Source organism: Lissotriton helveticus, chromosome 7, assembly GCF_964261635.1.
Source record: "Lissotriton helveticus chromosome 7, aLisHel1.1, whole genome shotgun sequence".
In the NCBI taxonomy this organism is placed as follows: domain Eukaryota; kingdom Metazoa; phylum Chordata; class Amphibia; order Caudata; family Salamandridae; genus Lissotriton; species Lissotriton helveticus.
In genome coordinates this window covers 465,433,902-465,459,268 of record NC_136068.1, presented here as the reverse complement: position 1 = coordinate 465,459,268, position 25,367 = coordinate 465,433,902, and the positions used below count along the sequence as shown (strand labels likewise).

At 45.8% G+C, this 25,367-nt stretch overlaps 1 protein-coding gene across 2 annotated transcripts in view; it reads right to left on the bottom strand.

Annotated features, from left to right (window-relative positions):
• Positions 1 to 679: 679 nt before the first annotated feature.
• INO80E (INO80 complex subunit E) overlaps positions 680 to 25,367 on the bottom strand; it is a 275,519-nt gene continuing 250,831 nt past the window's right edge. For both annotated transcript variants that reach the window (XM_078652431.1, XM_078652432.1), the window contains one exon: positions 680 to 1,219. In XM_078652431.1, coding sequence (XP_078508557.1) covers positions 998 to 1,219 — 222 coding nt within the window. In that variant the 3' untranslated portion in view covers positions 680 to 997. The remainder of the gene's footprint in view (positions 1,220 to 25,367) is intronic.

Genomic DNA, 25,367 nt, shown 5'->3' with positions numbered 1-25,367 from the left:
ATGAGTGAATGGTGTAGAACTAGAATAACCCAGGCAGTTGCCAGTAATGCAATAGCTACCTCTCCAACATCTTTAAGCAGTGAACAAATGGGCATAAAGGAGTGGGAACACTTATCAGTGAACTGGGAGGGAGCATATGGGTCAATCCAAAAAACAAGTGGTCTTGGCCCCGTTACTTCTGACCCACAAAAGTGTATTTAGGTTTTCCCACATTATATCACACTATTCTGTGGACTTTGTTGTTCAATATAGAGCCACATGAACATATTAACAACCTCACTGTCTTGTTCATAACAGCAATGCTGTGAGACAGTGACGGCTAGAATGGAATTTATAGTCTAATCCCCCAGTGCTATCTCATTTATAAACACCACAAAGTACAATTACTGAGTATAAAAGTAATTTCCGAAACATTACATTGAATAATAATGAAAAGAAAATATAAAGAATTCAAAATGAACAGTCCTATGACCTCCATTACACGACATCCATGTCTCACATTTCTTGAACACAAATGAGCTTAAAGTACCCAAGAATCTTTAGACAGAGAACAAACTCCTAGCTCAATTTGGACATGGCTTTGTAACTAAGATGACTTATTTACATGCCATCTGTTAAAGGAAGATGTGTGCAAATAATGTCAAAAAATGTGAACACCACAAAGATAATTATTCACTCATTGATTATTTACACATTTTATTAGTGTGTAATGAATTACTTACAAATAACATTTTGTACACAAACTGGATAATTCCTTTCACTTTGAAATCAAAATGTATCACCTGCAAGCTATTCTGTTGAGAAATCCACTGCACTGCAAGGGTTCTCAAGAACAATTTTAAAAAAGTAACTATGTATGTACATTTCTTTAGACTACTTGAATAGTAGCCAGACTACAATAATGAAATACTGTAATGGCTTCCTGTTGGTAGCTGACTAAGATAAGATGCTTGTCTGAACTCTTCTTGCCTCACAATGTTGCTGGGAGAGTTGAGCGTTATTCTGGAATGTCGATGACCAGGTCATCGTCATCATCGCCATCTAGCGGGTCATCTCCACTGCCTTCTCCTGTGTCGCTGAACATCTGCTGTGGGACGGTACTAAGGATGGTGGGGGGTGGCAGTTTAGGGGAGGAGAGTGCACTCAGAGTAGACCCTGCTCGTGGGTATGGTAGCCCTCCAACAGCCATCTCTGAGTGAGAAGAGGAGGTCAGTGGCATCTGGGGAGGAAGGAAGATAGCAAAGTTAGGAAGTAGTGTTGTCAGTAAGCAAACATCTGCATACACCACACACTGACCATGAATGAGGCAAGCACAGCACATCAGCCCCCTTAGCCGGGCACTTAAATACAAAACATTAACCTACCAAACTCTTCTACAATAACACAGAGACCGTGTGAGAAATATTTGTTGAACTATACAAGCATTTATCAAAACTAACCTACTGCTGACCTAAAATACTGGTATGCCTTTCCACCGTCAGCAAGTCTCCGACGAAGAGTTTGTCTTTCAACATTGACCAAATATTACCCCACATCAACAGTGAACTATTGTCTATGTGGACTTACTTATAAGCTACTTTCAGAATTCATATTCTGTTGATCTATTTATCTGATGTTGACAATTACCTTTTATCACACCAGTGACTCACCTATTCTTGACACAAACATACTTTTGGCTACTGGCCTACCATCACCAATGGCCTAATTATTTTTCAATATTAACAATAATGATCTATTACTGCCTTACTGTCTACAATAGTTATCGGTGACTAACATTTAAAATCTTGATGGCCAGAAGTAAAGGTCAATATCAGAAGAAAAACAATAATATCAGTGGTCCTCAAAGACAAACATAACTGTTGACTAAAGAGCGGATTAAAGAATCCATAGCAACGTGCTCGTAGGACGCTGTGGTCACAATGCCAAATCACAAAATGTTGAGTCAAGTGGCTATGGCATATTTTTGAAATATGTACAATGCATACTATGAAGGTCACTGTGCTCTTCTTTCTCACTCAAAACTTTAATAAAGCTTAAAAAAAACGTTGTTGACAGCAACTCAAAAGTAGTTCATTTGTTGCTCCCATTCAACAGTTAAGTTAGTGTGAAATGTACAACAGAAGGAGGTGATGGAAAGGAAAGCTCAGCAGTAGACAAATGTTGACAGTAGGATAATCTTGACAGCCAGTACAGAGACAATCAATATGGATGGTAATTAAACAGCAGGTTATTGTCATCAATGGTTGAAAAGAAGAAACGGTTATTGGAGTTGCACTTTTTAGGATAAGCCACTATGTTATTATCGATAGTAGGCTCACAGATTTTTCAGTTTGAGACTATTTGAGATTGACACACTGTGGGTCATTCGTAATCCTGTGGTTGGATTTGAATGACACAAAGGCTTTTCAATAAAAGAAGCAGGGACTATCTCACTCAGGGTGGATGCCATCTTTAGACTGTATTTCCATGACCATGTCCCCCCCAGTGGTTCTCGAACCATGACAGTGTATAAAATAATTGATTGATATCACTGGTCTTCCCTGGGCAAGTTGGAGTGGGCAATGTTACTCCTGAATAGTCCCACACAGCAAAACTATTGATACTGGTAAGAAAACGTTTCTTTTTATGATGTGCTCTTTCAACAGATTTATAAGCTGTGCTTAATTTGCAAAGCATTGTGCGAAGCACTGTCCCCAGTCTTACTGCAGCAAACATGAAAAGTGAGTAGTAGCAAAAAGATTATTCAATATCATTCGCCCTAAAGTGGTATTACTCCTGGACCGTTAAATGTTTAGTGATTTGGTGAATGTGTGCACAGATAGTTTTGGTTACAGCGTTACAATTTTATGAGAGCGAGACTGAAAACTGCCAATGAAGGTCACGGAAATGTGTTGGGCACTGTAGGACGGTGGATACCAGACTATGGTTGCCCCAGACTTTTTGCCTAGTGTTTAGCTGGTTTTCGACTTAGTTGGCCTGAGATCCTGCTAATCAGGGCCCCAGGATATCTGCTCTCACTGTAAAATGGACTCCATGTACTTTAGGTACATCTCCAATTGGATATTGGGTCACCTTATGAGCCCCTGTATAGTGTACCATAGGTACCCACGGCATAGGTGCATCCAAGGCCTACCAGGGGCTGCAGCATGTATTATGCCACCCCTGGCTGGCCCTCCACACTGACACAACTGGCTGATCACTCATGTAATCACCCCTTGCTTAGTATAGTATTCCTATATATAACCTTATATCTAGACACATGTGCACCTATAAGTCACTCCTATGGCAGGCCTTAACAATCCTGAAGGCAGAGTGCTTGGTTTTATGTGAGATGAGGCTCTAGCATGAGCTGAGCCGGTCTGCAGCTTTTGGAAACATGTCCTTATAGCTGTTCTAGGATATAGCCATACCATATACTCTTAAGTGCATTATAATCCTCGTGGTTAAATGCTAACTTTGGTTTGGCGTTATCAAAACATGTCGTGTAAGGTGTCATACGCTTTGGAATACTACCCCCTCGCCAGTTCTGGCAACGGGGGTAGAATTCCACCCTTCTAGAGGGAGAAGACATGTTGGTCCTGTTAATCCCGGTTAAAGTTAACCAGAGCCTCAGCATCACAAAATGGATGCTGCTGCCACAGACACAAGTCTGACCTCCTGCTGCTGGGAGTCCTTCCAGCGAGGGAGGCTTGGACAATAGATTTCCTGCCTTGGGATGTGCTAGCGCCACCCCAGACAGGCCTTAGTGTATTGGGGCAGGGAGGGCTGAATGAAATGAAACACTGCCTGGGGCACACAAGGTGCCCCATGCATAGTCCGGTTCAAACCAGTTGCTGTGGCACTCCAGCCCCAGCGCGAAACTGGACAAAGGGAAAGGGGTGTAACCACCCCCTTCCCTGGTCCCACCCATAAGAGAGACCTAGCAGGTAATCCAGCCCCTTTGATTGGTATAAAGGTAGGAGCTGAGTCAAGAGACTTTTGATTATCCTGAACTGAAACTTGAAACAAAACTCTGGACCTTCGACATTCTACTGCAACTAGAAGACTGAAGAATCTCCATTGTGGTCAAGGAGTGACCACCCTGTGCAAACAGGCACCATCCAGTGATATGCGGTTTGCTTTGTCGAAGCTCCTGCCGGAGCCCGAGCACAGAGCCTGACAAGAACCAGACTTCCAGACTTCCTTGAGCCCGATCCGCAGCCACAGCAAAGCGGAGACCCGTGGAGGCGACGAGAGACGTGGGACCGGCCATCTTGAAAAACCTGCTCATTGCTACTTGTGCAGCTTGAGGCACCCTCAAAGTTGTGCATTGGGGATTGAGAAGCCCCAGCCCCGAGCACCTTCTGCACTGACGCACAGCCCTCCACACTCCACGAGTGCCGCGTGGGGCCTGCTAGTGTTTTTGTGCTCGACGCGTCTGTTCGGTTACTTGCCCGTTGGCTAGTGGCCTCTGTGACGACGAACCTTTGAATTTAAACCGCCCGCCTGGTTGTACCAGGTTGGCTCCGCTTCCCTGAAAAGGAGAAGCCCCCCAGACCTTGCTGGTCTGCCTCGAAGCGAATATTCGATTCCTGCGTGGGTTGCATTTGGCAAGGCCTGTTGACTCCAATCCGGAAGCCGACACCACCAACAGCGAGATCCTTTGTGGGACAGTCTGTATCCAGCTCCTGGTCATCGTCGACGCCTCCTGGTTCATGTGGCTGCATAGTCAAGCTTCACGACATCACCTGATTGCTTCGCGACATCGCCTGGTTCCTTCCTGATTCCTTCCTGGTCACTGGCTAGTGACCCAGACTCTGTCAACTCTGCTTTCAGGTACTCTTCATGCTCGATCCGCCCTAGAATCCAACCGGGCACTTCTCTCCTGGTCGCCTGCAGCATCTTTTTACAGGTCTCCATAGGATTCAGCGATGAATCCCGACACAACTTGACACCTATGCACCCGGCTCCTGCGGGTGAGGTAACGCGGGCACTCCGGTGCTCCTGTGGGTATTGACTATCCTAGTGTCCTAGTTTTCAGTAGCTTTCTCCTAGTTCATCAGGAAGTGTCCTAAATCAACTAGTTTCTAACTCTTACGTTCCCATTGTATCCCTATGGTAACTCGCGTGTGTGTGTATAGACACTGCACATGCATCCCGTGGGCCTCCTGCTTCCTAACTCTTGTTAGCTCAGTGTAGCCCCAGCGATTCCCTAGGCCCTAGGCCTACTCTCTGTTCGTGACGTGGTTCTTATACCACTATTTTAGTATATGGTTTGCAATGCCCCTAGGGCTCAACTGTATTTTGTGCAACTTATTGTATGATAATTAAGTAACTTGTTATGTGCTTTGTCCTCTGACCTCATGAAGAGTTCAGAGGGGATGTGTTAGTAATAAATACATATATATTTTATATATAACCTGTGTGGTGTCCTTTCATTTGGTATTCAAGGGGTTACATATGGTAAAACAGCTGGCTTCATATGCTCTCTGTAGTTTTAGCCTAAGACTGCTTTGTCCATGCTACCACTAGGATAGCTGGTCTATAAGGTTGACTTTACAACCATCACCATAAGGGCTGTTTGGACTGGTGCAAGGTGCTCACTAGAATAGTGCACATCATATACCAGGCCAACTTCTCACATTGGTGGGCAGCGGTTGGGATAAGAGCTTGCTGTTGTTTACCAATTGTAATCTTAAGATATCATTTGAAAGATCACATTAGGTACCTATAGGTACATATAACAAGACTTATAATACGTAAGATCTACTGAACTTAGTTGTTGTGGAGCAAAGGGCTTAGCACACCCTGACTACAACTCCTAGAGAGGTTTAGTAGGAAACAGTCAGTGTAGGTAGGTGCACACACCACACCACACTAGATCATATCTACCACAGGAGAGCCTAGTGTGACTCTCCCTGTGGGAAGTGACCCTGCCAGGGCACCTTCAAGATATGATACCCTAACTTACTGACTGGTGCAAGGTGCTCACTAGAATAGGGAACATCATATACCAGGCCAACTTCTCACAGGAACCAAATAGCAATTCTATGGCCAATCCATTGTGGAAGTCTACATGTTATGGTTATGTTACCCATGGACTATACAGACCCGCCAGGATTTTGCAGCATGAATTTGCAAATGTTGTGGCACAATAAAGCAAATTTTGCGGCACACAATTTCGCTTTTGCAGCATTTTGTAGAGCTTTATTTTGTTCAGATTTATAAGTATTGAACAGTTTGCAGCAGCATAAAAAGATGCAAGCTTTTCCCAGAAAATACAGCCCTTTCTTAGAGGCATATAAAAAATAACTACAAAGGCTTTTGCTATCCATCCTTGCTACTGAGTTTTGGCCATTAATACATGTCAGAACCCCTATGTGGCAGGAAACTGTCTACAGGCCTCAACCTACTGACTTCCATCGCCGGTTTTATGCACCTGCGGACATGGGAAAGCCCAGGAACACATATCCTCCTCGAAAGCATCAGCCACTTAGGTCAGGCACACAATACTGACATGCCACTTACGATCCATGTGTAAGTGATTCAATGTGAGAGCACATCACAGAGATGGGCGGAATGGAGTAAAATGCTTTCTGATATGACCAATAGGTAGACAAAGGAATGGGCACCTATGTGGAAGGAGAAAGAGAGGGATACAGACAGCCTCAAAAGAGATTAAGATAAGCTGAAAGAGGTCAACAGAAGCACTCAATTGAGCTAGAGAGAAACTGCAAAGTGATTAGAACCTTATGGTGCCATGGTGAAAGGGAACTCTCTTTCTCCTTTTAGCTGACTTCTTCAGTCTAAACGTTAATTTTCACTGATACATTCCTCATTTTTTTCCAGAGTGACAGTGATCATGTCTGGCCATTGAACCCAAGACGAAACCAAAACAAAGATATTGGCAAAGACCAGAAATCTACCATCAACCCAGACAAGAAAGACACGGTTCTGTTGTTTATCATTTCCCATTGAATGGCTGATGTAAACAGAGCACACCAGCGAAGATAACCCATACGTCCTGCAATTACCTAAAAGAAATTCACTCCTACACTCTCTCACCCTCCTCGTCTCACATCTCATTTTTATTACAGAATAAGGTGGGAAGAGATGCAAGTTCTCTTCTACCCTAGTTTTGGCCTAGTCTAAGATTGTCAAATAGGTGCCACATTATCTGAGGGGGCTGTACACCATATGCTTGCCTTCCCTCTCCCCACTAGCCTCTGTCAGAGACTATGTGGAAGAGCAGTTCTGCTTTTCGTAAGGTATTTTCAACATTATTTGCCCCTGCTATTGCATCCTGAATTAACTCCAACAGAAGTCAACAACACACTCACACTCAATAGTGGCTGGTGAACTCTGAAAATGGTGGGTTGGTTTTGGTTGACTCATGTTGGACCATGCGAGTGAAGCAAGAACACTTTCTTTACTCTTTCCTGTACACCCTTACAACGACATAGCAGCATCCAAAGTAGGACAACCTGGAAGATGTGGTGTTATCGGTGTGCACATAACAGTTGTAGATTATCTCTAAAAGAAAGGCTGAGTTGGGAGAAGAAATGATATCCTTTGGCAGAACATAGAGTATGTATGACCTTTGGACTTGTACAAAGGACTGTGGGACTGCCTGGCATCCTAGTCCAAAAAGAGTAGCTTTTTTTAAAGGAAGAAAGCATACCGTACTGTGTAGGGTAGAACATAGAGAATGCATACCAAGATAGCAACATCAGCTCAAGATGGACGCAGTGTAATAAGAAAACAGAAAAAATGGCTGACAGCCCAAAAAAAAAAATCCTGTTACGTTTTCGAATTTCCTAAGCTTGGGCCAAGCCTGACTGTCTACCATGTTAACTCAAAAATATGTGGTCATGCTCTTGCTACACACCACTTCAGTTGACGGGAGTTTTAATACATTTATCAGAATTAATCTAAAAAAAAAAATTCATCTGTTCCTGTGAATCCTATTTTCTTTATTATTATTCTCTCCCCGCATTATGTGCACACTATGAATGCAAAATAAGCATTTATTTTCACGTTGGATATCTTAACAGCTGTCGGATGAGTACAAGTGTTTACTATATGCATCTTACCCTGGCGAGCCGTGGAGGTTAGCTGTCCACAGTATAAAACAGTCTATTGTGGCTGCCGCTCTGTCTCCCTCGAGCAGATATGACAGCAGGAAGGAAGGGGAGTGGGGGGAGGCCAAGTGTCTGAAGCCCCGTCAAATCAGCAAGGGGAGAATAATCGTAATTCGCCCTGAATGATTCTGCCAGTGCCGAGTCCGAGCTGTCTCTCAAAATGATGTGCTTATTGAAAAGTCTGAAGGCAGCATGCGCTGATGTAGAGCACGTGCAGCCTAAAGCACGAAAGAAGCATGTTTAAAAAAAAAAATGAAACTACAATGCAAATCAACATTTGCTGTAGTTGTTTTATCAGGATTTACGGGCATATCGCTTTTCTGTTTATTTTGCGGAAATATCACGATTCGTGAAACCCTTGAGGGTCGGGTTATGTAGTATATGACATAAATAACAAATTAATCTTCCCAAGGTTGTTCATGCTATCTATGTAATACATGACAGCGTGTCTCGCATCCAAATATCTCACGTTCAGTGGCTATAGGGGATCTTCTGAAGGGGTGTGCAAAGAAAGAGGGTAATTCACTGGTTTCAGTCACATGGGAAATGGAGACAACTTTAGAAACGGCCTCGTAGGAGCGTGCAATACTACTGTACTTGAGTAACATTAGCCCTTGCATCAAGTGAAGGAACAGCAATCATAAAAGCTACTTTCAGAGCAACTTTGGGAGAACAGCCATGCATTTGGCTCAAATGGAGACTCCAGAAAAATGTGTTTGGACGGTAGGATATTACGACTTAGGTGATGGGTATGGTGTGTGCAGATACAAATCCTTGAGGCTCCTCTAGAAATACACGTAGAAACAGAAATTGTCAGTTGGTGTCCCTGCTGTTAATGTGCCCTGATATATCAGACAAATGGCCCCGATTGGCTGCAGGCTTAAGTGGCAAACTAGCAAATAAAGCAGAGTATTGACATATGTTTGCTACTGAAGAAGAAGGAGCCTATGTGTTTTCGAAGGAATCATCCACTTAGAAGGAAAGTGACTGTGCATTAGTGGAGCCCTACTTTCCTTACGATTTCCAAACAGTGTTGAGGGAGGTTTATGCAATCAACCTCTAAAGCTTCAGGAGGCAAGCTGCCAAGTCCATTATTTGGGGTCAGGCTATCTTGCTTGGTGGCTACTTCTTATACCAAGTGTCGGGAGCACTAATCCGGTTTGTGCATGGATGCCTGACCCACATAGGCGCAGTCATGATACGCATTTTGTTGTAGTACGTTCTATAAGAAACCGTTTTAAGGGGTGGAGTCTGGCGGGTGAAAAAAGCATATGCAAAAATCCCACACCAATCAATTAAATGGCCACAGCAACTTCATCCTGGCTCTGGGTACTCTGAAATCTAGGGCCTAGTGGACTATTATTCTAATAGCAAAAAGTAGTTACAAATTGTGTGCCAACTTCTTGCAAATTGAATAGTATTTTGCAAATCAACCGATGTATTGATAGGTTGGTTTACAAAATACTGAAACAGTCGTAGACTGATCTAATTAATATTCTTTAGGGAGCTTGCAATTTGCGACATCTTTGATTGGCTGAATTCATTGCTATGGTGACCTGCAAATCACAGCATGTCACTATTCCTGTGACTGCATAAAAAAGCTCATGTTCCTTAAGGCCATCAGTGCTACTTTAATAAAAAAATAGTTTTTCCTTTTGGAAAACTTCAGGGGGAGAAGGCAGTGGTTCTTTGGGCCACTGCCTTCTCCCACTCCTAGGGTGCCAGCATGATTCCAGAAAGGAGGGGGGAGTTCATGAGGGACTACTTCGTTTTAAATAACTTGCTTCCCCAACTCAGGGGTCAGTAACTCAATACTCGCCTGCAACTGCAAATGTGGCTGTTAGGCAACATTACTATATTCTTGATCACCCACTGCAAAATTTGCTGAGCCTGTCTTGTGACAGGTAAGGAATTTGCAACAGCTAGCTTTTTGAGGTAAAGCATTGTTTGAAGATGTCCGTCAGGCACAACTGAAACTACAGTGTCAACCTGAAATGCTTTCAGTGCTAGAGTAATTGTGTGCAGCATCACTTGAGTGATGCAGAGTGGAACTATCATGAGGGGTTTTGCTCTCATTAATTTTTTGAAAGGATCTGTAGTGACTTTTACTGGTTTGGAGGTGGGGGTATTGGTGTGGGGGCTACTGGTTACAAGAAATGTCAGTGTGCAAACTGATTGGTGCATATGTTGGCCCGAACACCTGTGATTAACCCACTAAGTCCTACCAATCCCCCAAGCTTCTGGCCTTTTTTTAGTGTAGCAGTTTTTATTGCCATAAGTGAAGTACTGAAAAATAACAGCAAATACAGTGACATGAAAGTCCAGCATGGACCCATATTGAGATCCAAATGTTGATTGTGATATCTGCATCAATAATAAAAAATCCAAATATATAAGAAAGGGAGTAAAGAAACAGAAAAAAGAAAATAAGCTTGAGAAGGAGAAAAGCAAAGAAAAGATGGGCAGTAGGACAGAAAGAAAAGAAGGGAGGGAAAAGCGTACTACAAAGCATGGAAGAGAAAGCCAGCCAGGCGAATGCCAGGTATAGTAATGCGGGGGCAAAAAGAGGGAGTTCAATGACAGTGATCAGGAAGAATCAATATTCAATGCGAATTCGAGGCGGGCATCCAGCAGAAAGGGGGATCATGTGAGAAGAAAAATATCTGCTTTGTCCATTACATTCTAAATTACCTTTTTATAAGACACAGTCTTGTACATCTCCGCTCGCTACTCCTCATGCAAAGGCAATTGTGGAGACCGCCAATGTCGCAGAATACAGATCTTGGCCGCTGTAACGGCAGTGACTAGCAAGCGCCAGGCATTGCGGGTCAGCTCGGAAAGATACGATAAATCATGGAGGAGAATTAGGGGGTCTGAAAGTGGCGAGGGCAAATTCATAGATCTCGGAGTGTAGACACCACTGCCATCCAGAAGGGGCGAATTGCGGGACAATCCAAGATATGATCATGATCACAGGGCGCATGATCGCATTGCCAGCAGACAGAGTGATGAAGCAACCTGCCACCTGAAGCCATGCAGGGGTCCAGTGCCAGCCCTAAAAGATCTTAAAAAGACTGAGCTTCATCCGTGCCTCCCAGACTCCCCGTTCCAGGGCCTCCTTAAGTTCTGCCCATTCCTCCTCGTCATATTCCACCTACAGGCGAGCCTGCCAGGTCACCCTGAGGCTAGTCAATTGTGGCTGGAAGTAAAGGTGGGAATCAAGAGATTGCACCCCAAGTATTAGGGTAAGAGGGCACAGGGGAACATATGATGTTCCAGAGTTGGGGACCCAGATTGATCAGCAGGCAATGACTTAGTTGTGTATAGCCCCTCTGTTGAGTATGCAACTGGCCACATTCGACCCTTGAAATCTCAAAGGACTTGAATTTGCCACTGGAGATCAGGTGTGTAAGAGTCAGGAAACCAGCTCTGCCCAGGGGCACTATTCAAGCATGCCCACCCCTCCAGGCAGATACCAGTATTGCTCCAGAGGGGAGCTTTGTCATGGAGAAACGCGTCCACCATAAGCAGCCTGCGAGCCCACATTTAGGAAGCGTACATGGCTTTCAACAGGGGGTTGGTGCCAGCAATGACAGGCCTGGAAAAAAGATAGAGGGCCTGTAGTCCCAACGAGGCATCCTGGAGTCTGCATTCAATCACCCATAACGGGGGGTTTGGACCTGGGGGTGCCTGTATGCCATTTGTTGCAAATGTAGGGCTAGACAGCAATGCTCCACAGAAGGAAGGCCCAAGGGGTGCTGATCTATGGGAGATAAACATCCAAATTGCTAGGCGAGGTGTCACTGAACCCCAGATGATGGCCTTAATGGTCCTATCTAACTCACAGAGGGTTGAGGAGGTAAGACTAGGGCATGCATGCCCAAAACATATGTGAATTTGGGGAGGGTAACCATTTTCACCACTTGAGTCCATCCCCAGAGAAAGAGATTCAGGTGGGACCACTATATGAAGTTCAATCTCATTCGCTCCATAATTGGGTCCAGGTTATCCAGCACTATGTACTCTAGGTCCCTGTTAACTAGGATGCCCAGATGCCTGAGGTGGTAATTCTTTCACTCGAATGGGTAACTGGCAATGGCGGCACAGGTGGTAATCGGCGACAGCGGCATGGCCACGCTCTTTCCTCAGTTCACCTTGTAACCAGATATTGCTGCAAAAGCCTCAATGACCCGTAGCACCACAGGGATGAAGGAGGGTTAGGCTGATAAAGGGAGTAAGATGTAATCTGCATATAAATACAGTGTTGAGGGACCTCTGGGCGTGGGCATACCTATGAACTGATCTGAGTGGTGCAAGGATGCATCTAAAGACTCCATCGCAAGGAGAAATAGAAGGGGGAAGAGTGGGCAACCATGATGGTACCCCTGCGGACTGGAAAGGGGTCAGAAAGAAAGCCCCCACAAATGACCTCCGTCGAGGGGAGTCGTAGAGCCATCTCACTCCGGAGACAAAGTCGTCACCAAGGCCAAATTTCAGGAGGGCGGCAAACTGGTATTCCCATTCTATCCTGTCATAGGTTTTCTCAGCGTCCAACGACAGCGTCAAGGCCTCATCCGGAAGACCCGCTGCTAGCCAAACTGCTTGAGCTAACGTGCAAAGAGAGTTGCATAACGCGCAACCTGAGACAAACCCCACTTGTGAATTATGAACAAGAGAGGGCAGGACTCGCACGAGGTGGGCAGTTAGAATGCTGGCAAGTATCTTGACATGCCCATTGAGCAGGGATAGGGGCAATAACTGCCACAAAGGAAGTTTGGGGTGGAACAAAATCAGCACCCTGTTGGATTGTAAACCCAGGAAGCCCGAGATATCAGCCTCAGCGAATGCCTCATGGAGAAGATCCACAACCTCAGATTTGGTCTACTTGTAGAACTCTGCCAGGAAGCCGTCTTCACCTGGGGCTTTGTGATTTGATATATCTGAGATGGCCTGCTCTATCTCCTCTTTGGTGATAGCGGCCTGAAGCAGCTAGCTGCCGTCCTCTGAGAGGCATAGTAAGCTAATACCATCCAGGAAGGCATTCGTCTACGTCGGTCCCTGGGCAATTTCCGGGGACTTGAGGACCCTGTAGTAAAGGACCCTGCAGTAAGATGCGCATGTGTTTGAGATTTCCTGTGGCTTGGCGACCAGCGTCATTCCTGCCTCCATCTGCCTCTCCTTCCTCCTCTCCCTGTTTATAGTGCTGGAACATCAACCTCTGAAGAACATACTGGGCTTAGAGAGTATTGAGGCTCATGTGCACCTTCTCAAAACTGCACTTGGTAATAGCAGAAGGGTGGGCGGTGGAAGCGCGCGTGAGATAGGCTATATCCGTTTTCAGCACCTTCTGATGCTCCTCCCTCTGCCTGTTGGGACAGGGCAGGGTCCCTAATCAGCTGCTCCATGGTGGTCGCCTTCGCCGCCGCCCACAATGTCAGGGCAGAGTCAACTGAGCCGTCATTGTGCTCCTGAAAGGTATGCACATGGGTTTTAAGCTGGTTCTTGCCCACTGGGTGATTGTAGTGGGACAATTTGAGATGCCAGGGCTTGCGAATTGTCTGTGTCAAAACCAGATCAGCCTTTAGGGGTACAGGAGAGTGTTCCGAAAGTGAACCCTCTAGTATTGAAGTCTCACGGATATCGGGAAGCAAGGGGTGGGTCATCAGGAAAAAAATCCAACCTTGCTTGCGTGCCGTGAACCAGAGACAATCCTGTATTCCCGGAGCGTCAGATGCAAGAGACGCCATAAGTCTCAAACGCCATGATCAGCCCCAAGATCTCCTAAGAGGCCTCTATTGCACATTATGGATATGTCAATTGGGCTAGTGCAATATAAGACTGAATCTCGGACCAGGTTCGAATTCCCGCTTATCAGGATGTTGGCGGTATCTATCTCAGACAATATATGGGTGAATTGAAGAAGGAAGGCGCGATTCGGAACCGTAGGCGCATATATTGAACCCATGCATAGTACATTCTGATTAATCTTTAGTTTAGAGAACACATAGAGACCTTCCAATCAACCCAGGTCCTAAGCACTACATGGGGCAAAGTATTTCGAATCAAGATGCTCTGGGACGCCCGTAAGCCATCTGCCACTCGCAGAGAACAGCAACTGTGTATCTCCTTGCCCACCAAATCCTGCCGGAGCTTCTCAGCTTCTGTCTTGTGAGGTGCGTCTCCTGAAGGAGAGCTATGTCCGTACATTTGGAATTGAGATAGAGGCAAACTTTTATACGTTTGATGTAATGTGTAAGATCACGGACGTTCCAGGAAAGAATGCATAAAGACTTGTGCACGGACACGAACATGGGAAGAACCGAGGGGGGAGTTCAAGGGTTGTGAATGATGTTGGGTGGGCACATAGGTAAGTCAGATCCCCCAGGCAGTCTACAGGATGTTTAAAGGGCGGACGAGAAAAAACAGAAGAAGAGAGGGGAGTGAGCAATAGAAAGAACACACAAAAAAGAGAAGGAGACTAACTGAATACCCAAGATAGATGAAAAAAAAAAAAAGAGGGAAAACCGAAAAGATGGAGGGGGAGAATGGAGAAAGGAACACGCATTAGTGAGGAAAAGAAAAGAACAATGCACAAATAAACACAATGCTATGCTAACCAAAAAACAACCATGCAATCAAGTGCACTGCACTACGTGTTCTATTAATTGGAGTCGGCGGGTCTACACCTGAGGGGCCCGCTTTCAGAACCAAGTGGTCGTGAGAAAATGTGGGTGGTGGGGAGCAGCTCCCCCCTCCCCCACACCCGAAAAAAAACAATCATTCAGGACATCGACGGTGACAAAGATCAGATGGTGGGTGACCAATAACATGAAAGGGAGAGGTCTACTCCAATTACGAGCTAAGTGGAAGATCAATTGATGAGAAGACAGGACACATTGTGTCTCAGCACTAGCTAGGGTGGGGGGGGGGGGGGGGGTAATACAGCAATGTGAATCATAACCTCATTGGGTATACTTTGGGGAGAAGGAAGGGCGTCTTTGCCAAGTTTTTTGTCTCATAGTCTGTAGAGAGGGCGGCCATGTGGAGCACCACATAGCATGGTATTTGATGGAGGGAGGTGCAGGGGAAGTAGATGTTTGTTTCTGCCGAATCACCTATGGGCGGGCTCGGGTATCAAACATTTGATATTGAACAACAATTAACAAATGAGCCAAAGACGGGTCTACACCCGAGGGGCCCGCTTCCAGAACCAAGTGGCCGTGAGAAAATGTGGGTGGTGGATAGCAGGCCCCCCCCGCACCCCCCCCCAAAAAAAAAACCATCATTCAGGGCATTGACGGTGGCAAAGATCAGATGGTGGGTGACCAATAACATGAAAGGGAGAGGTCTACTCCAATTACGAGCTAAGTGGAAGATCAATTGATGAGAAGACAGGACACATTGTGTCTCAGTGCTAGCTAGGGTGGGGTGGGGGGGTAATGCAGCAATGTGAATCATAACCTCATTGGGTATACTTTGGGGAGAAGGAAGGGCGTCTTTGCCAAGTTTTTTGTCTCATAGTCTGTAGAGAGGGCGGCCAAGTGGAGCACAACATAGCATGGTATTTGATGGAGGGAGGTGCAGGGGAAGTAGATGTTTGTTTCTGCCGAATCACCTATGGGCGGGCTCGGGTATCAAACATTTGATATTGAACAACAATTAACAAATGAGCCAAAGACGGGTCTACACCCGAGGGGCCCGCTTCCAGAACCAAGTGGCCGTGAGAAAATGTGGGTGGTGGATAGCAGGCCCCCCCCGCACCCCCCCCCCCCCAAAAAAAAACAATCATTCAGGACATTGACGGTGGCAAAGATCAGATGGTGGGTGACCAATAACATGAAAGGGAGAGGTCTACTCCAATTACGAGCTAAGTGGAAGATCAATTGATGAGAAGACAGGACACATTGTGTCTCAGCACTAGCTAGGGTGGGGTGGGGGGGTAATGCAGCAATGTGAATCATAACCTCATTGGGTATACTTTGGGGAGAAGGAAGGGCGTCTTTGCCAAGTTTTTTGTCTCATAGTCTGTAGAGAGGGCGGCCAAGTGGAGCACAACATAGCATGGTATTTGATGGAGGGAGGTGCAGGGGAAGTAGATGTTTGTTTCTGCCGAATCACCTATGGCCGGGCACGAGTATCAAACATTTCATATTGAACAACAATTAACAAATGAGCCAAAGACAGCCAGGGAGAAAGATAACCCCATCAGTAACAAACATGCAATCTACAACACTTAGTCTGCAAGCCAGGGGAATCCTGAGGGATCAATATTTGTGTCCAATACAGCAGCCATCAGACTGCAGGCAAGATCATCTTAAGTGGTGAGGGGGATTTGCCAAAACCTATGTCCTGCGTGTGTTTTGTCACACTGCATGCAATGATTTTTGCCTTGGTGCCAGGGCCCCCGTGAATATGTTTCAGAGCTCCTCGGGACAAAAAAATATCCAAATATCCCTCAATGACAGAGGGATCAGGAGGGCCTTGGGAAGGGTCCATGGCCCCTTCATTTAGTCTACCTAAAAAAGCCTGTAATTTCCCTGGATTTAAAATGTTCTTGGATTTGCCGTCCATGGTAATCCACATGCGTGCCGGCCCGAAGAAGCTACATTTGATGTCCCATTTGTGAAGGAGAGGAAAGCCTTTCTCTGGTCGTTCGTCTCTTGGAAAGGTCTGCTGACACTTGGATCTTGGGACCATTAAAGTATTAGGGTCCAAGAGCACGTGCCACTTTCAGGATCTGGTGCACCTGCTTGTGTTAGTCCCAGACCTTTTAGGTCTCAGACCACATGAGGCTGAGGCTGTCCGTGGCCTTATTCAATGCTTTCTTTGCATCTCAATCGGAGGAGAAAAGGCAAACCCAAGGAGGGTTGGCAAGAAGTCACAAAGAAAGCCTCTGACATCTGTGCCTTCTGCTTTCTGAAGGATCCAGAAGAAGCGTACATTATCCCTGCGGCTTCAGGTCTCAAGGTCCACAATTTTGTCGTTGAAAGCACGAGGTTCCAGGGCCTTGTCCGGCAGGATGTTGACCTTGATTTGAAAAACGGACAAGCGGTGGTCCTTAGTCTCCACCTTGTCATGGAAACCAGAGATCTCAGCAGGGATCGACTTCAATTCAGTGGTGAGTGCCATAGTTTTCACGTCCTATATCTCCAGCCTATGACCCACTGAAGTTACCTCTTTCAGGATCAGGTCCATTGTGGTCTCCAAAGGTCCTTGTGAAGGGGATGAAGGTTAAGTTTGGGAGACCACCTCTGTAATGAGCACCTGCCTTGTCGGTTTCCCAGACGCCATCCTGGGCCAGCGTGCAGTTGATCAATGTGCAATGGACAATATCTAGGTGTGGACAGTCTGTCTCCACGTCCTAGGCAGGGGACATCAGGGGATTTCAATTTAGTGCAGGTCTCTATAGCGGTATCCAACTGTGCCCGAAAGGGCAGACCAGTGGTGAACCAGGATACCAAGGCTATCTGCAATACCTTGGGCCCTCTGGGAATGAGTGGGACATGTGCTGGTGGATACTACAAGCCATCAGTTGCCTTGAAGCAGAGAATCTATGTCCCCTCTGGGGAGGAATGCAGCATTATGTATGAGGGTCATACTACATCCGGGTGCGAGCACTCACTTCCAAACCGTTTCCTCAGGTATCCACTGCTGCTGATGTTGTTAGGTCTTTCAGAAGAGATGGACCACTGTGAGCGCAGGTGGCCCGGAAGCCCAAGTAGCCTATGCCCCCTAATGGAGAATGTAAAAAAACAGTTGCGTCAGGCCCTTGGTGTGTTGAAAGGGGCAGACTGCACAAGTCATGAGCTCTCACTCTTTTGGGGGACCAACTACACACCACATAGTTGATCCGTGTGGGAGTGAATGGTTCTATTTTGCACTTACTAGCTCAGTTGTAGGAAATTTTTGGTCACTGAGGCGTGGCAGTGGTGAAATAGTGCTGTTTACCCTCTCTTTCTAGCCCTTGGAGCTGGCAGTTTGCTGCTACTACTGGATTCTGTTCTAGCAACTGCAGAATGAAAGAGACAGAGTCCTGCATCATCTTACATGCTGCCAATGTGTTGATGGCCTTCATTCAACAAAGACCCTGGGACCTGGATCTTGCAACCGCACAGACACAGTATAAGACCAGACCTAGGCATTTCCCATCTGGGTATTAGTGTGCCAGGGTCTGTTCACTAATGCCATGTGGAGGTTTTCTCTGTGAACCATGATTTCCCTGGGTCATTGCTAGAACAAGCTCTCTATTCTCCTACAGCTCTAACCCCAGACTTTAAAGCTTTATGTACTGATGAGGGACAGCTCACTGTTGGCTTCCTCTTCTGTTGCATTGTTATACAAACTCGGGGCCAGGGATAGTTGGAGATGCAATAGTACCATCAATTTCAAGGCCACCCATAGAAATAGTACTGCACCACTCACGGGCCAACTGACAGCCCTTCAGGATTGCCTGCAGAAATGAAGGGTTTACAGGGGCTGAGAGTAGCTTCTCTGTATAAAGCACACTAATGTTTTTCAGGTGCAGCAGGGCCAGCGAAAAAAGTCAAACAAATAATTAAATAAATAGATGTTTTTGCCACTGACGTTGTACAGCTGTTGATTGGTTGGAGTGTCTTAAAAGAAAAGGAAAATGCTACTTACGCAGTATACACCTATTCTTGGCATGCGGAGCTGTAGAGTCATATGCGTTAGCAAAGATCACCATGTGGTGTTGGGCTCGGATGTTTGCATTTTGTTTTTCTTCGAAGAAGTCTTCCTAGTCACGAGGTAGGGGACTCCTCTTTACCATGATAGTGTGCATGGGCATCGACTCCATCCCCAGATTGTTTTCACCATTAAGGGTGATGATGGAGTTAGTAAGAATAGAAAAGGATGTCCATGTGTGTTGTATCTAAGTAAGATAACACTGCAGCAGATAAAGGTACTCGGGGAGGCGGGTGCATATGAATCTACATCTCTACATGCCAAGAACAGATGCATACTGGGTAAGTAGCATTTTCCGTTCGAGGCATATGCGCTGTAGATCATATGCGTTAGCATAGACACTACAGCAGTTGTTTTCCCAGCGGGGGCTGAGCTGTTCTGGTGCAGTAGTTTGGAAAAGTGTTCTTAAGACAGCCTGGCCCACACTAGCTTGTTGCTTTGCATGCACATCTACACAGTAATGTTTTGTGAATGTGTGAGGTGTAGACCAAGTTGCAGCCTTACAGATGTTATCTAAGGGTATATTTCCTAAGAATGCCATAGAAGCCCCTAGTTTGCATGTGGAATGCGCTCTAGGGGGAATAGTTAATGTGCGTTTGGCTTTAATGCAGCATATTTAGATGCATTTAACTATCCATCGTGCAATACCAGTTTTTGAAATGGGATTGCCTTTATGTGGCGGTGAAATAGCAACAAAGAGTTGCTTGGTTTTCCTAAAAGATTTAGTTTGTTCAATGTAATAGAGTATTGCTATTTTGACATCTAGTGTATGAAGAGCACGTTCTGCCACTGAGTCTGGTTGAGGGAAAACCACATTAGTCCAAAGAACCACTTTATGATGAATTTGTAAAAATGGTTCTTGTATGGTTAGGGCCTGGAGCTCACCAACTCTTCTAAGAGATGTGATGGCTATAAGGAAGGCTACTTTCCGAGTGAGGAACTGTAGTTCACATTTGTGCATAGGTTCAAACGGTGGGCTCATGAGTCTTGTAAGGACAATATTAAGGTTCCAAACTGGAGAGGGTGGAACTCTAGGGGGAATGATTCTTTTGAGTCCTTCCATGAATGCTTTGATAGCGGGTACTCTAAATAAAGACAAGTGTTGTCTGTTTTGTAGATAAGCAGCTATTGCAGTGAGATGCAATTGTATAGATGTGTATGCCAAGTTACAGTGTTGTAGGTGTAAGAGATAGCAAATGATGTTTTGAATAGTGGCATCTAGTGGATTGATTTGATGGTTTGTACAGTAAATTACAAATCGTTTCCACTTTGCTGAGTAGCATGCGCTTGTGGTAGACCGTCTAGCCTCTGTAATGATGTTCATACAGTCTGGCGGGAGAGTAAGGTAACCAAACTATGATCTCAGGTGCCAGATCGCAAGGTTGAGTTGATTGGGATCTGGATGTCATGGTTCTGAGTGAGAAGCTTGGGTGAGAGGTGTAGTTTTTGATGAGGAACTACAGATAGTTTCAACAGGGTTGTGAACCACGGTTGTCACGCCCATGTGAGAGTAACCAGGATAATTTTGAGTGAATGCTGTTGGAACTTCCGAACCACTTATGGAATGAGTGGGAGAGGCGGAAAAGCGTAAGCAAATGTTCCGGACCAGTTCATCCACAGCGCATCACCTTTGGACAATGGGTGTAGATCCCTGGAAGCGACGTTTGGGCATTCCGCGTTTTGGTGTGTGGCGAACAGATCTATTTATGGGTAGCGCCACGTTTGAAAGAATGGAAGGAGAACTTGAGGATGTAACTCCCATTCGTGGATCTGTTGTCGCTGACGAGTAAGCAGATCTGTAATCTGATTGTCTATTCCTGGAAGGTGTTCTGCAAGGAGATATATCTTTTGAGGAATGGCCCATCTTCATATGCTTTGAGCTAGACACGAGGGCTGTAGGGAGTGTGTACCTCCTTGCTTTTGTATATAGTACATTGCTGTCATGTTGTCTGTACAGACTAGGACAGCTTTGAGTAGTAGATGGACTTGAAAGACTTTTAATGCTAGAAAAATTGCCAGAAGTTCCAGGTGGTTTATGTGGAACTGTTTTTGTTGTGGAGTCCACAGGCCCTGAATGTTATGATTTTGTAGATGAGCTCCACAGCCGGTGAGCGATCCGTCTGCTGTTGGGAAGTATTTGTGAAACTGGGTTGATGAACGTCTGCCCTTTGGAAAGGTTTAGTGTGTTCCACCACTGCAGAGAGCGATGGGTGCGGCTGTTTACCAACACCAGATCTGTCAACTGGCCTTCAGCCTGGTTCCACTGACATGCTAAGCATTCCTGCAAGAGACCATCATTCCTACTAATTGCATAAACACTCGAGCTGGTAATGAGTGTTGAGGTGGAAATTGTGATATTAGAGCCTGTATGTTGCGTATCCTGACTAGGTTGGGGTAAGCTAGAGCTTTGCAAGTGTCTATTGTAGCTCCTAGATATAATTATGTGTTGGACGGTTGGAGGTGGGATATGGTGAGGTTTACTGTGAATCCCAAGTGGTGAAGCAACTGAATTGTTTTGTGGGTGTGTTGAACACAGCTTTGTTGTGATTTGGCTTTCATGAGCCAATCGTCCAGATAAGGAAACATGTCAATGTGTTGTCTTCTTAAGTGAGCTGCAACAACTGCTAGACACTTGGTGAAAACTCTGGGTGCTGTGGTTACTCCGAACGGGAGGACTTTGAACTGGTAGTGTTGACCGCCCACCACAAACCTGAGATATTTCCTGTGAGCGGGGTGAATGGGAATGTGGAAGTAGGCGTCCTTTAGTTCCAAAGTGGAAAGAAAGTCGTCTTGGTGAATCAGTGGGAACACCTGTTGGAGGGTGACCATGTGGAAATGATTGGATTGAATGTAGAGATGTAGCTATCTGAGGTCCAGTTTTGGTCTGAGAGAGCCTTCCTTTTTTGGGATTAGAAAATAGAGTGAGTAAACCCCTGTGTCCAGGTGAGCTAAAGGGACTGGTTCTATTGCATGTTTTTGTAACAGGGAGAAAACGTATTGTTTTAGGAGGGTGAGATCTTCTGAAGACATCACACGATGTTTGGGAGGAATGTTTTGTAGAGTGGAGGTAAGTTCCAGGCAATAACCACGTTGGATAATTTGTCTTACCCACTTGTCTGTTGTGATGGAATTCCAGACAGGTAGGAACTGTGAGAGACGTCCCCTGACAGGAGTGGAATGATCGGGGGTAGTGGAGGGAAGTCACTGTTTGGTGGTAGGGGAAGTGCGGGTGGAGTTACCGCTGTTCCTCTATTGTTATTCCCTCTGTATCCTCCCGAAAATATCCTCTGATGAGGATTGATTGGGGATTTTATAAGACAAGTAGGTGTTTCCTAAAGCAGTTGTCTTTGAGCCACTCCTATAAAAGGAGCGACAAAAAGAGCCTTTATTAGAAGGTAGTTGTAATGACCCCGTGGATTTAGCAGTCTCTGTGTCTTTTTTCATTTTCTCCAATGAAGAATCAACTGTGGGACCAAAAAGATGTTCCTGATCAAATGGCTTATTAAGCTGTGCTGATTGTTCTTGATTGAATCCTGAGATTCGAAGCCAAGCGTGTCGGTGTAGCAAAACGGTGGCGTTAATGACACATGAGTCTGTATCAGCAGAATCGAGGGCACATTTGATGGAAGTGTTTGTAATTTGCTTACCCTCTTGAATGATGTCGTGAGGTTTAGCCTTGTATTGGTCTGGTAAGTGTTGCATCAGTTTTTCTAGCTCGTCATAGAGCTCTATCATAACGCGCAAGGAGCGCTTGTGCATTGGCAATGCGCCAATGAATGGCAGTTTGAGATGCAATTCTCTTGCCTGATGCACCTGTCCTTTTTGACTCCTTGTCAGGCGGAGAGGAGTCACCTGTTGTCTGAGAATTTGCCCTTTTCCGTGCATTTGCAACAACAAGAGAATCTAAAGGTACCTTACCCCGGATGTAAATTGGGTCTGTAGGAGCTGCTTTATATTTTTTGTCTACCCTTGGTGTAAGTATTCTAGCTCCAACAGGGTTTTTGATTACCTTCGCTGGCGTGTTTTATCATACCTTTGAGCATGGGCAAGTATTTGTGTTTTTTTTGGGAGGGAGCGAAAGTTTCCAATAAAATATCCAAGGGATCAGCATGTAATTCCACTACATGATATTTGTAATTCCACTACATGATATTGAGCAGCTCTATTAATGAGCTGTGCAAAACCAATATTGTCATCGGGTGTTGATGGTCTGGAGGGATATAGTTCGGGTCATTAGTATGATCCGGGTCCTTATCATAATCATCCAAGGGGTTTCAGTCCTGTGGAATGTTGTCCTCACTATCATCCCCATCATTATCATCCTGTGGCACAGGAAAAATGTGGTGGTGGTGAGTTTGCTGGTGAAATGAGTAGATTTAGGTTAAAAGGTGGAGGAAAGGGAGGTATGTAAGGGGGAGAGGGGTTAGTACCCATGTCTTTTTTCTTAAGAGGTATGCGGTTGTCTTCAGGGAGGTCCAGCTTCCGTTTTTTAGGAAGTGTTGCTCGAAGTTTTCAAGTTTCTGGGACCATATCCAATTGTTTTTGTTTCAGATCCAAAGATTCTTGTGGAGGAATATCTTTGGATGGAGTCTGTTTATGTTCGGAAGGTTTAAGAGGGCTTCCGTGCTTTTTAGGTTCGGTGCTCTTTGGTGCAGCATGTTTCGGATCCGAATGCTTTTCGTTAGCTGGATTCGGTTCCGAAGTTTTTTCTTTAACTGGTTTCGGTTCCGATGCTTTCGGCTTAGCTGGTGTCGGTTCCGAAGCTTTTGGTTTCGGTTGTATTGGCTCCGAAGCCTTCTGTTTATGGGAATCTTTTGGTGCCGAAGTTGTCTTCGGTGCCGACAGCGGAGTGTCAGGCTTAGCCTTGTGTTTCGGTGCAGAACATGTGGGTTCGGCACCTGCATGGGGTTGGTTCGATCTGAGCCGGTAGACTTGGCTTTATGTTTCATAGCTGGGCTCGAAGGTGTGGCGTCTGAAATGGTATCACTGTGTCGACCGGAGCCCGAAGGCAAAGGTGTAACCAGAGTCTTTAGTGCTTTTGTGGGCAGTTGGGGCTCGTTACTCACAGTTTATTGAGCCGGAGTGATGTTCAAGTTCTCATCCATGTTGAAGTTGTTGGCTTCAGACACGGAAATGTGTTCTTCTTCTGCGCCGGATTGGAATTTCGACTCTTCTCTGAAGATATCTGGCACCGGATTAGTGCTGCGTCTTATCTCGCGACGTTGAGCCGGACGGTCACAAATCGTTTTCTTTGATCGGAATGATCAACAGGCCTCGCAGTTGGTTTCTTCGTGCTCCGGGGAGAGGCAGATGTTACAGACCTCGTGCAGGTCCGTGTGTGGGAACTTAACACCACACCCGGGGCATTTCTTAAATGGAGTCTGTTCCATGGACTACTGGCGTGGTCGGCCTGGGTAGGCCTCACGGCCCGCGTCAAAGCAACGATCGAAGTAGTTGGATTTTACGATGCGCGTCAAAAGGGAACCTGCGCTTGAAAACAATACCGTCTAGTGGTAAGGATTGCACGGCGAAAAGGTCTGAAGACTATCCTGGAGCGGCGCAATACACATCCGAACCCGACGGCGGAAAAAAACTATATGGGGATGGAGTCGATGCCCATGTGCACTATCATCGTAAGGAGGTGTCACCTACCTCGTGTCTAGGAAGGCTTCTTCGAAGAAAAACAAAGTGCAAACATCCGAGCCCAAAACCAGATGGCGATCAATGCTAAAGCATATGATCTATAGCTCATATGCCTCGAACACATATTTAATCTTTTGACTGCCTCGGTCAACTGTCAAATGGCCCCAATCATGTAACTGAAGGAGGCAGCATTATCATCATTGTTATTATTCTCAGTTCTTCCCCAGCCCCTCGGGATTGCAGAGGGCTGAAAATGGGCTGCGGATACACCACTTCATGCGGTTTAACAGTTGATGTTGCCTCAGGATGTATGCAGGGCCTCCTGTAATGAGGTCGGGAAACTCCATGCCCACCAGCGCTCAGCAGAGCATGTATATTACCCTCAGGGCAGCTCTGTGCATTCCTTGCACAGGCAGATACACACCCAGCAGCTCATATGCCTCGAACACATTTTTCATCTTTTGACTGCCTCTTGTGGTTACTTTAATATATACACAGAGATTAACTGAACATTGCTTTGTACTGATAAGTAGCTATCCAAGGTGATGAAACATCGCTCTGTGCGGCTTGACAAAGAATGCCGCCCCTCAACACCAACTGAGGTCGGGAGACTCCATGCCCACCAGCGCTCAGCCGAGAATATATTACCCTCAGGGCAGCTCTGTGCATTCCTTGCACAGGTAGATACACACCCAGCAATCATGGCAGCCAAAGACTGCAGGTTATCTGCATTTTTCTCCCAGAGCCTCCCGGCGCAATGGAACTCCAATTTTCAGGTGGCCATCTTCGTCAGTGGCCAACGCGCCCCCTGCCCCCTCCTGGTCCTTAAAGAAAAGCACTTGAAGCACTGAGTCAACGCAAGAAGTAGTATTTCACAGGGAATTCATCACAGGTCTCACT